The sequence below is a fragment of the Artemia sp. Qi Xiang Cuo genome, chromosome 13, assembly GCF_049724085.1.
Source record: "Artemia sp. Qi Xiang Cuo chromosome 13, ASM4972408v1, whole genome shotgun sequence".
Lineage (NCBI taxonomy): Eukaryota > Metazoa > Arthropoda > Branchiopoda > Anostraca > Artemiidae > Artemia > Artemia sp. Qi Xiang Cuo.
In genome coordinates, this window is record NC_142806.1 from 63,419,529 (window position 1) to 63,432,227 (window position 12,699).

Below are 12,699 nucleotides of genomic sequence, written 5' to 3' on the forward strand. Positions count from 1 at the left end.
CCATGGCTAATTGGAGATAGAGACAATACAGACAGTCTGAGCGAGAAGCAGAGATGGAATAATCCTTGTTCAGGATTGTATAAAAATGAATATCATTTCAACCTGTTGATAGATGGTTTATCATCCATCCATCCATCCTAGGGCAGAACTAAGGTAGATAGTCATAGAACCAAGGGATGGTCAAGATTTTTGGGTTGACTCATAACGGACAATGCCGATGGACTTGTATGCGAAACGGGGGACGGAATTTGCTTGAACTCACAGGCGAACAAGTGACCTAAGCCTAATATGCTTGCCCGTTTGGAGTCTCAGGCGGACTTCTGTGTTTCAGGAGCGCACTGGAGTATATTTTAGTTATAATTTTTCTCAAGTCCTTGGTGGCTTCTTCTTTATTCTGTACCATTCCCTTAGTTTTAATGTGACACATTGTTTAATATCACATATATCTAGGTTTTATTGGTGTCTGACAACACAGCTATGTACAGAAAAATTGCAAAGATACAACTTAGTGGAGATTTTATGATTCAAAGTTATTTAATACCTATGATTTTTTCTGTTATCAACCGGTAATAATTACTGCTTTTAACCACTTTTATTAAAAGAAAACTGCAAACACAAGAAGCAAATCTGGCAATGTTTCACCCACTTCCAGTCACTTGATTAAGCAAAAATTTTGCATAAACAATGATTTCCAATGATAATGTATGGTAACATGTCTTTCATCCCTCTAAACCTCCCATTTATTCGATGCGGCTGTATTAAGGCTGAGGCTCATGTATACAGAGAAAAAACATTACAAAATCTGATGCCGTTCATTTCTTCTCGGAGGTTGCGAAAAAATTATCATGAGTTTTTAGTTGATTATACCTGAAGCGTTATATTTATTTTAATCTCAGATAGTAATCCTTGTTTCTAAGTAAAAAGTTCAGTGTCGACCAAAAACTTTGAATAAAGAGGCAAACATTTGTGCCTGGGAGGCTCATATCTCACTTTCCATCTTACTAAATACGTAAGATCACTTATAAAATTCTATGTACCTGAATTATGCTCTTAACATCGCTTTATTAGAACTAATCTCTACCATACATAGTGTAAATACAATACGAAATGCCAAGCAAAAAACTTACAAGTTTTCATCAGAGGCAACGCGATAGCGTTGCCTATAGTAAAGACCATACGGCTCCAATTATTTATTCCCAGAGGCACTTCATATGGAAGAGGTCGTCCCAAAAAATTCAAAGGGGGATCATTCAATTGCAAGTCGAGAGTTCTAATGCCCTTTTTAAGAGTCAAAAGTGTTCGGAAGGCAACTAGCACTCCCCAAGCCATTCTTTTCCCAAATGCATCGGATAAAAATTTTGAGATACCCATTTTGTAAAAAAAAAAAAAAGTTTAAAAATCATACAATAAAAACTTCAGTGTCGACACAACCCCCCAAAGCCCGGGGGCAGGCGTAGTAAGTTATAACCTGCGGGCATATATGGTTCTTATGGAAGCAATGCTCGTATAAACTTCAGAGAGAGCTCATTTGATTGGAAATTGAAAATACTATCTTACTTTTTATGAGTCAAAAGAGATCGGAGGGTAACCACCCCCCAAGCCCTTTTTTTCCCAAATGAATCTGATAAAAACTTTGAGCCAGCCATTTTGTTAAAAATAGACAAAAATCATATAACAAAACTCTGATGTCGACACAACCCCCCAAAGCCCGGGGCAGGCGTTATAAGTTATACCCTGGGGGCATATATGATTTTTACGGAAGGGATACTCGTATAAACTTCAAAGAGGGCTCATTTGATTGGAAATTAAAAGTTCTAGTTCACGTTTTAAGAGTCAAAAGCAGTCGTAGGGCAACTAGCCCCCCCCCCCCTTTACGCTCTTTTTTCCTCAAACCCATCCGATAACAACTTTGAGATAGCCTTTTTTTAAATAGTTCAAAAATCATGTAACGAAAATTCCGGCTCAAAACAACCCCCAGGACCTGACGGCAGGTGTAGTAAGTTATGCCCCAGGGAAATATATTGTTCTTTTGGACGGTATGCTCGTACAAACTTCAGAGAGGGCTCATTTAATTGGAAACTGAAAGTTCTAGTTCAGTTTTTGAGAGTCAAAAGAGATTGGAGGGCAACACCCCTTGTTCCCCAAATGCATCCGATAAAAACTTTGAGATAGCCATTTTGTTAAAAATAGTTCAAAAGTCAGATAACAAAAACTCAGGTGTCGAAACAACCCTCCAGGGCACGGTGGCAGGCGTTGTAAGTTATGCCCTGGGGCATATATGGTTCTTATGAAAGGGATGCTCGTATAAACTTGAGAAGGGGCTCATTTGATTGAAAATTGAAAGTTTGAGTTTACTTTTTAAGAGTCAAAAGAGATCAGAGGGCACCTAGCCCCCTCCCCTCTAGGCCTTTTTTTCAAACCCATGTGATGACAACTTTTAGAAAGCCATTTCGCTAAAAATAGCTCAAAGGTCGGATAAAAAAACTTCGGTGTCGATACAACCCCCCAGGGCCCAGGGGCAGGCGTTCTAAGTTATTCCCGGCCGGCATGCATGGTTCTTATGAAAAGGATACTCGAATAAACTTCAGAGAGGGCTCACATGATTGGAAAATGAAAGTTCTAGTTCACTTTTAAGAGTCAAAAGATATTCAAGGGCAATTAGCCCCCCCCCCCCCACCCCCCACTCTCACACCTTTTCCCCTTCAAACCCATCCGATGAAAATTTTGAAATAAATGTTCGTTAAAAATAGTTCAAGGGTAAAATAATAAAAAAAACCGTGTCGACGCAACCCCCCAAGGCCCGGGGCAGGCGTTGTAAGTAATGCTTTGGGGGCATATATGGTTCTTATGGATGGGGATGCTTGTATAAACTTTGGAGAGGGTTCATCTGATTGGAAATTGACAGTTCTCGTTCACTTTTAAAGATCAGAATGGCAACTATGCCTTCCCCTCCAGGCCCTATTTTCCTCAAACTCATCAAATAAGAACTTGAGAGCCATTTTTTCAAAATGGTTCAAAATCATATAACAAAACTCCGGGGTCGACACAATCCTTCAGGGCCCGGGGAACGCGTCGTAAGTTATGCCTGGGGATATATATAGCTGTTATGGAAGGGATGGTCGTATAAACTTCAGAGAGGGCTCATTTGATTGGAAACTGAAAGTTCTAGCTCAGTTTTAAAGAGTCAAAAGAGATCAGAGGGCAATTTTTTCCCCAAATGCATCCGATGAAAATTTTTAGATGGCCATTTTGCTAAAAATAGTTCAAAGGTCAGATAAAAAAAAACCCGTTGTTGACACCAGCCTCAAGGGCCTGGCGGTAGGTATTGTAAGTTTTGCCCTGGGGGTAGATATGGTTCTTATGGAACGGATGCTTATATAAACTTTAAATAAGGCTCATCTGAATGGAAGTTAAAAGTTTTAGTTAAATTTTAAAGATTCAAAAGACATCAGAGGGCAACTAGCCCCCTCCCCCCTCCACATCCTTTCTTCGTCAAACCCGTCCGATGAGAACTTTTTTTAAAAAATACTTCAAAGATCATGTAACGAAAACTCCTGGTTCGACACAGCCCCCCAGGGCCCGAAGGCACTCCTTTTAAGTTGTGCCCTGGAAGAATATATGGTTGTTATGGAAGGGATACACGTAAAAACTTTAAAGAGGGTTCCTTTAAGTGGAAATCGAAAGTTCTAATTCAGTTTTTGAGAGTCAAAGAGATTCTAGCGCAACTAGCCCCTTTCCCACGCCCCACTTTCCCCAAATGCATCCGATAACAATTTTGAGATAGCCATTTTGTTAAAAATAGTTCAAAAGTCAGATAATAAAAACTCAGGTATCGACAGTCAACACAACCCCCCGGGGCCCTGGGGCAGGTGTTGTAAGTTATGCTCTGGGAGTATATAATGTTCTTATGGAACGGATGCTCGTATAAACTTTAGAGAGGGCTCATTTGATTTGAAATTGCAAGTTGGAGTTCACTTTTTAAGAGTCAACGGAGATCCAAGAGCAACTAGCCCCCTCCCACAGCTCTTTTTTTCAAACCATTCCGATGAAAATTTTGAGATAGCCATTTTGTTAAAAATAGTTCAAAGATCAGATAAGAAAAACTCCTGTGTCGACGCAATCCCCCAGGGCCCAGGAGCAGGCGTTGAAAGTAATTTTCTGGGGGTATATATAGTTATTATGGAAGGGATGCTTGCATAAACTTCGGAGAGGGCTCATTTGATTGGAAATTGAAAGCTTTCGTTCACTTTTTCAGAGTCAAAAGAAATCGGAGGGTAACTCGCCCCCCCCCCCCTCTCTTCACGCCCTATTTTCGTCAAACTCATTAGATAAGAACTTTGAGAGAGCCATTTTTTCAAAATGGTTCAAAGATCATATAACGAAAACTCCGGGGTCGACATAATCCTTCAGGGCCCGAGGTGGGCGTTGTAAGTTATGCCTGGGGGGCACATATAGCTGTTATGTAAGGGATACTCCTATAAACTTCAGAGAGGGCTCCTTTGATTGGAAATTGAAAGTTCTAGTTCAGTTTTTAATAGTCAAAAGAGATTAGAGGACAACTTTCCCCGCCCCCCCCACATCTTTTACCCCAAATGTACTCAATAAAAATTTTAAAATAACAATTTTGTTAAAAATAGTTCAAAGGTCAAATAAAAAAAAAAGTGTCAACACAACCCCCCAGGGCCCAGGGGCAGGCGTTGCAAGTTATGTCCTGGGGGCATATATAGTTCTTATAGAAGGGATGCTCGTACAAACTTCAGAGAGGGATCATTTGATTGGAAATTCAAAGTTCTAGTTCATTTTCACAGAGTAAAAAGAGACTGAAGGTCCCCTATCCCCCCCTCCATGCCCTTTTTTTCAGACCCATCCGATGAAATTCTTAGATAGCTATTTTTTAAATAGTTCAAAGGTCAGATAACAAAAACTCCGGCGTCGACACAGCCCCTCAGGGCCCAGGGGGGCGGGGGGCAGGCATTGTAAATTATGTCCTGGGGTTGTATATGATTCTTATGATAGGGATGCTCGTAGAAACTTCAGAGAGGGCTCACTTGATTGGAAATTAAAAGTTCTAGTTCACTTTCTCAGCGTCAAAAGAAATAGGAGGGAAACTAGCCCCTCCCCGTTCCACTACTTTTTCTTTCCCAAACCCATCCGATAAAAATTTTGAGGTGACTATTTAGTTAAATATATTTCAAACATCAGATATTAAAACTCCGTAGTCTACACAACCCTCCCCACCCCTATGGCCCAAGGACAGGTGTTGTAAGTCATGTCCTGAGGGCATATATGGTTCTAATAGAAGAGATGCTTGTATAAACTTCAGAGAGGGCTCATTTGATTGAAAATGGAAAGTTCTAATTCACTTTCAAAGATTCAAAGGATATCGGAGGGCAATTAGCCCCCCCCCACGCCCTTTTTTCCCCAAAGCCGTCTGATAAAAACTTTGAATTACCCATTTTGTTAAAAATAGTTCAAACATCAGTAATAAAAACTCCGAGGTTGACAAAAACCCATTTTTTTTTTTTTTTTTTTGATTTTTAAATAAGGAATTTATAAAAACTTAAAACTTTTTGCAATCAAAAGCGAAAAAAGAATGATTTAAAAAAAAGCAAAGACGTTTTTCAAAGAAAAGTAAACATTATTTTAAACTTAAAAATCAGCAGATACATATACCTATTAAAATTCAACAGCGCTTTACTGAAAACTATATGTGTCTTGAACAGTATTGGAAAGTATAAACAAAATCAAATTGAATATCTGATATATAATGATATTAATTGCTGAAAGATCCATCAGTTCAAGATTTTATTTCGCTGTAATTTTATTTTTATTTTCAATGCTGTAAGAACTGGAAAAGAAAATGCTTATAATATAATTCGTTTACAGTGAAGCGCCAATAACGCAGTAGGCTTTTGGTTTTTACAGTTAAGGAGGTGGGGGGCAGTATCCAAACTCTTGGTTGTATTGAAACTATATTCGTCTTGGACGATTTTAGAAAGAACTAATGAATTAAACTTAGTATTTGATGTACAATGATATTAATTGCTGAAAGCTCATCAGTTCAAAATTTTAATGTTTAATTTTAAGTACAAAAGAAAATATTTTTAACATAATTCCTTTTCAGTAAAGCGCCAATGACGCAGTAGGTTTTAGACTTTTAGAGTGAGGGAAGGAGGCGATACCCAAACTCTTGGTTGTAGTGATTTTTGCTTGTTTCTAGCTTGATCTGCATATCAATTTAAGTCTCACTCGTTTTAAGATTTATTTATTCATTTACAATTATATCTATTTTGTGTTTGTTTTCATTGATTGTTTATTTAATTTCTGTTCGTTTTGAGTTTCATTTGTACTTCAATAGCAAAATATTTTTTTGCATTTTAAGCTTGATTTCCATATTCAATTTAAGCATTACTCGCCTTAAGATATATTTATTCGTTTATATTATTACTTATTGTACGTTTTTTTTTCTATGACTGTTTATTCAATTTCTGTTTCTTTGGGGTTTCATTTATTCTTTAATAGTAATTTCTGGTCGTTTTGAGTTTGAATTTTAACAGGTATTTTTATCTGCTGATCTTAAGTTTAAAATGGCCTATACTTCTCTTTGAAAAACTTCTTTTTCGGAAAGTTTTTTTTTAATTAATCATAAGTAATAGTTGAGTTCGGAGGGGTACATATTGATGCATTTTTTGCAGATGATCCATTTTGACCTTTGTTCACGATACTTTGAGTAATATTACCACATAATGTAATAAGTAAATTATTACATATTAAATTCTATATACCTTGAATTATGCTCTTTACATCGCTCTATTAGAGCTTATATGTATCATATATAGTGTAAATATAATATAAAATACGAAGCTAAAAACTTACAAGTTTTCATAATAAGTAATAGTTGAGTTCAGAGAGGTACATATTGATGCATTTGTTGCAGATGATCCATTTTGACCATTGTTCACGAAACCTTGAGTAATATTACCAAAACATATTACCATAGCAATGAAACAAAGCTCGGTTCCGACGCTAGAAATCAGTCCAACGGCTATTAAAATCACATCCCAGGAATTAGCATAGCAAAACTGAAAGAAAAGAAGCTTAAAATTTATTTCTCCGAATTGATGTTATTCAGATTTGTCAGTCTACTAGAATAAAATCCCAGGAAGGCTCTGCGTGGTCGAGGATCTTTAAAAATCTCCCCTAGCGGCGCTTCACACCGCTTTTGACTGCTCTTTATAAGAGTGGTTCTTCACCTCCAAAATTTGCCCTAATTTCGGGTTTCAGATTCGCAGGTTTTCGTAAGCTGGAAGCCCAGGTTTCCAGGGTTACCACCCCTTGTGATTTGTCACTATTTCTAGTTATTTTTTATGTTGCCTAGTGATGTTCTCTGGGCTAGTGATTTACAGGGGTTGTTCTTTAAAAAAAATGGTGACTTTTTTCTAATTATAGTGATTTTTCACTATATAGGGCGTATATTCATGATTCAATCGAATAAATCACACAGGAAGCAGATTAATAAAAAAAAAAGGAAAATGATGGTTTATTAAAGTTTCTAATATGGTCCAGATTAGCATTTATGCATATATACCGCCTTTGAGCCTTCTGATTTCCCCCCATATATCGATATAGACCCCAGAGCGTTACCATGAAGATGAAAGTTGAATCTAGGTAATCTAAAAACTACTAATATGTTCTAAATTTTATATTTTAAACAATTCGATCATATCGAATTTGCCTCTTCACATTTATGGTTTTAATCAATATTATTTATCAGTTAAAAATCATTTTTTCTTTTAAGACCTTTGAAAGTGGAGTGGATATGAATACACATTCTACATCTTTAAATAGAAAAGGAATGGAATCATTGAAAAATAAATGGTAGATATACATTGAATATAATTTTCTGAATGAAAAGAGAAAAAGAAATAACTGAAAAAAATAGGACTTAGTGCTTTTTAAAATAAGATTTGTAATATAACTAGATAGGTTAAATAGATTGTATTTTGATGATTGAAGTCGGTTTGGAGTAAGGAGAGGGGTATCTACTCTGGGAATTTGTTTAATGGTTTAAATTTTTACTTCTAATATCTAATCAAGACTCCAATAATTCTTGGAATTCTTTTATTTGTACTGAAACATTTAAAAAGCGTAATTAACGTCCTGTTGTTTAACTTAAAACACGACAACATTTTAAACTTTGCGAGAACCTGTCTTTATTGTCCAGGCTCTCTTACAGCTTGAACAATTATCACCAAGAAACAAAAATGTATTCGGAGAAAAAGATTTTCTTTTGGTCTTTTTTATGAAAGAAGTAATAACACCGATCCTTATCGAAATTTCTGAAGGGTGGGATAAATTGTTTCCATGAAAATATAGAAAGGTAATTTTCAAAATTGTCGCTGATGCCTAGTAATTATACCAGCTCAACTAGAGTAAAAAGAAAATAGTTTCTATTTTTTGGAAAAATCTGGGAATTTTGAATCGACAAGGAGAAAAATAAAAAGAAAAAGTAAATATTTCGATTAGATCAAAGATAACAAATTTCTAGTGATCGGGGTATAAGCCAAGGGCACCAATTCGGGAAAATACATGGAGGAGGCAGGGATTTTGTTCTATTCTCTGCATAAAGATGCGAAAGGGTATTTTAAAAAATTTTAAGAGTAATTTTCGCTTAAAAAAACAAAAATCAGTCTAAGGGTATTTTCTAGGGGGGTAATTTTACCCCCTTTCCTATAGGTGTGCCTTTATAGAACATGGTAAAGAAACAAAACAATTATTATTTATATTGAAAAAGAGCATTATAATTCTAGTGATTTCTAGTCAATAATTTAGTGATTTTTTCAAGAATCTAGTGATTTTGTCACCAGGTGACAACTCCGCAGGTTCCACAGCATTAGGAAGGGTATGACTCTTGATGATGACATAACCGTAGATCATTTGGTCCAAACGTCATTATTGGAGAATTCAGTAATGAAATATTGAAAACAGTTCAGTCGTTGAAGATCCTGTGACGGTATAATTTAGTTTTGAACATTAAGATATTCAATTTAGTTTTGAAATTCAAAGTTAAAAAACAAGAAAAGCATTCAAACCTGAACATTTCTTTACAGGAAAGTTCTCTGTCTCTCTAAGGTCAAATTAGAGCTTGCTAAGTTAGAAGAATAATGAAATTAAAAATAGAGTAAACATTCTGAGAAACCGAAATCAGAGGCAACGCTATAGAGTTGCCCCTAATAAAGGCCATAAGGCTCCAATGTTTTATTATTATTTTCTCCCAGAGGCACTTCATATGGAAGGGTTGGTCATATAAACTTCGGAGGGGGCTCATTCGAATAGAAATTTGAAGTTCTAGTGCCCTTTCCGGAATCTTCAACTACAATGAAGAAAATTGTTATCTCAAAATTTTATTGGATGTCTTTGGGGGATTGATGAGTGTGGGGGAAGGGGCTGGTTGCTCTAAAATGAGTTTTGACTTTTAAAAACGGTATTTTCAATTTCAAATCAAATGAGTACCATCTGCAGTTTATGCAACCACCCATTCCATAAATACCTTATACGATCTGAGGCCATGACTTACAATCCCCCAGGCCATATTCCCAGGGCACTGGGGGGGGGGGGTGTCAACCCTAGAGTCACTGTGTTATTTCTTTGGACTATTTTGAGCAAAAGTGCAGTCTCAAAATTTTAAGCATATTCGTTTGGTGAAGATGGGTAGTCGGATGGTGGGGGGGGGGGCTAGCTTCCCTTCATCACTTTTGACTCTTAAAAGGGAAGAAGAACTTCCGATTTATATCTAAATGAGCCTCCTTTAAAGTTTATACAGCCATCCCTTCCATAAAAACCTTAAATACGCCCTGGGCAAAACCTACAACCGTTGCTCCTAAGCTTTGGGGTTTCTTTCAACCCCAAAAGCCTTGTTATATGATATTTAGAATATTTTGAATAAAATGACTATCTCAAAATTTCTATTAGATGCATTTTGGGACAATACGACGTGTGTGGGGGGAGATGTAGCTGCGCTCCGATCACTTTGACTTTTGAAAAGAGAAGTACAGCTTCTAATTACCAATCCAATGAACCGACTCCAAAGTTTATATGACCACACTTTCTTTAAAAAAAAACTTATATGCCCCCAGGGCATAACTTACAACCCTTGCCCTCAGGGCTGGGAAATTTATTATCCTCAAAGACATAATTTCCGGACCTTTCAAATACGTTGAACAAAATGGATGTCTTAATATTTTGATTAGAAGTGTTTTGAGAAATGATGGGCGTGGGAGGAGGGGGGTCATTTTCCCTCGGATCACTTTCGAATAATAGTAAGGGCACTAGTCCTCTCAATTTCCAATCGAATGAGGCTTTTTTGAAGTTTCTACGACAACACTTTCTATAATAAACTTTTTAAGCCCTAGGGGCATAGCTTAAAACCCTAGTCCTGAGGGCTGTGGGGGGAAGTATTTCATCTTCAAAGACATAATTTCCAGACCTTTAAACTACGTTGAACAAAATGGCTATATAAAAATTTTGATCGGGATTCTTTAGGAAAATGATGGGCGTGGGGGGGATGATCCTCCCTCCAGTTACTTTTAACTGTTAAAAACGGCCGTAGCCCTCTCAGTTTCCAATCGAATGAACTCTTTTTGAAGTTTCTACGACAACGCTTTCTATAAAAACCTTATATGTTCCCAGGGTATAACTCACAACCTTAACCCTGAGGGCTCTGAGGGGGGGGGTTGTCATCCTCACACACATAATTTCCGGACCGATCGATATGTTGATCGGAAGTGTTTGAGTAAATGAAGGGCTTGGAGGGGGCATTCATCCTCCGGTCAATTTCGACTATTAATAAGGGCACAACAAAACCTTATATGCCTTCACGGCATAACTTACAACCCTTGCCCTTAGAGCTGTAGGAGGGGGGGGGGGAGTTGTCATCCTCAAAATTTAATTTCTGGAATTTTAAACTACGTTGAACAAAATGGCTGTGTCAAATTTTTGATTGAATATTTTTGGGGAAATTGTTGGTGTTGGAGGGGGGTTAGTTGCCCTCAAATCAATTTTGACTATTAAAAAAGACACTATCCCCTTCAATATCCAATCGAATGAGCCCTTTTTTAAGTTTTTACGACAGTCGTTTCGATACGAAGTGCCATGGTCTAAACAAAAACCAAAAATAAATAATATATTGTGCCAACATCGTTCTTTACTTAGGTAGCGCTATTGCGTTGCCTATGATTTATGGTCGTTTTGAGATCGACTTATTGTAGGTTGCTATTCATTTTTATCTTAAATTTAATATGGCCTTTACTTTTCTTTTAAAAACTTCTTTTTCGGAAAGTTTGTATTTAATTCATAACAATGAGGGATGTCCTTGTTAGTATACAATTCTAAATAGTGGAATCAAATGGTGGGATTATAACCCCTTGAGCAACCCGCCAAATTGTTTTGCCTTGGATTCCCTACAAAAAAAAACATTCTTTAAAACTTCCTGAAAACCAACACAGCAGAGTTCAGCCGAGTAATAGCAGAGTTCAGCAAAGTCCTGTCGCAAGTAGTTACTGTAGCAGTCCTCAGTTTTCGCAGTTGCAGGTAGTCACAGCCGTAAGTATCCGAAGTCTAAAGTGGTCATTGTCAAATGTAATCATATCTGCAAGCAGTCAAGGTCGTAACTTGTCTCAGCTGCAAGTTATCATAATGGCAAGTAGTCATAGTCACAATCGCAAGGAGCCTTAGTTGCAGTAACAGTCACAAGTAGTCACAGTCGCTAACATTCACCGTCACAAGTAGGTAAAATTGCAAGTGGTCAAAGCCTCACGTAGTCGCAGACGCAGATGAAAGACGTAGTCGCAGACGCAGATGCAAGTAAACACAGTCCCAATCACAAGTAATTGGCCTTTAAAAAACATTCAATTCAAGTCACAGTTGAATGTAATAATAGTAGCCGGGAATAAAAGTAGTCATAGTTACAAGTAGTCATAATTCCAGAGGCAATTAATTGCAGTCCATACCGAAAGCCGTCACACCTGCAAGTAGTCAGACGGATTAATAGTCACAGTAACAGATAGTCAAATTCGTATAGTCAAATAGTCAAAGTCGGAATAGTCGCAAGGAGTAGTGGTAGTCGCAGTTACAGCAGTAGTAGCAATAGCATTCCTGAAAGTTTTAAGTATACCCAGAGGCAAAGCTATTAAGTCTTCTAATAATTTTAAACAAAGTGGCTCTTTCGAAATTTTCATCAGTGTTGAGGGGAAATGGGGCGTCAGGCCTTATTCCATTAGAGAGATACTGCTGATATGCCCTTTTGACGACAAAATACACATAAAAATTTTTATTTTGTTTAATACCACCCTCAACATTTCCTGAAAGTAGTGACAAGTAAAAGTAATCACAGTCGCAAATTGTTGTAGTTGCAGTCTCAACTTATCACAGTCACAAGTTTTCACATGTGAAATCACAACTAGGTACATTTTCAGCTACAGTAGCAGGTTTGTCAAAAGTAGTCACAGAAGCAGTTGCAAGTAGTCATAGTTGCAATTATTCACAGTTTAAGTTAAATTAGCAGTAGTAGTGACTCTGAAAATTTCAATTTAGTACCTTTAACCTTTCCTAAGATATTGTTGATAGGCCTTTTGATAGCCTTGATGCACTTAGTGTCTTTTGATTTATCCAACATACCCCATCAGTATTCCTTGAAATTTC

The 12,699-nt window shown here is 37.1% G+C and overlaps 1 protein-coding gene across 1 annotated transcript in view; it reads right to left on the reverse strand.

The window, feature by feature from the left end:
* LOC148945536 (uncharacterized) overlaps positions 1-12,699 on the reverse strand; it is a 50,001-nt gene extending 37,302 nt beyond the window's left edge. Inside the window, exons 1-2 of the mRNA XM_089098602.1 lie at positions 12,595-12,699; positions 6,877-7,082 (exon numbers count right to left, since the gene is read on the reverse strand). Coding sequence (XP_088954728.1) covers positions 6,877-6,998 — 122 coding nt within the window. The 5' untranslated portion in view covers positions 6,999-7,082; positions 12,595-12,699. The remainder of the gene's footprint in view (positions 1-6,876; positions 7,083-12,594) is intronic.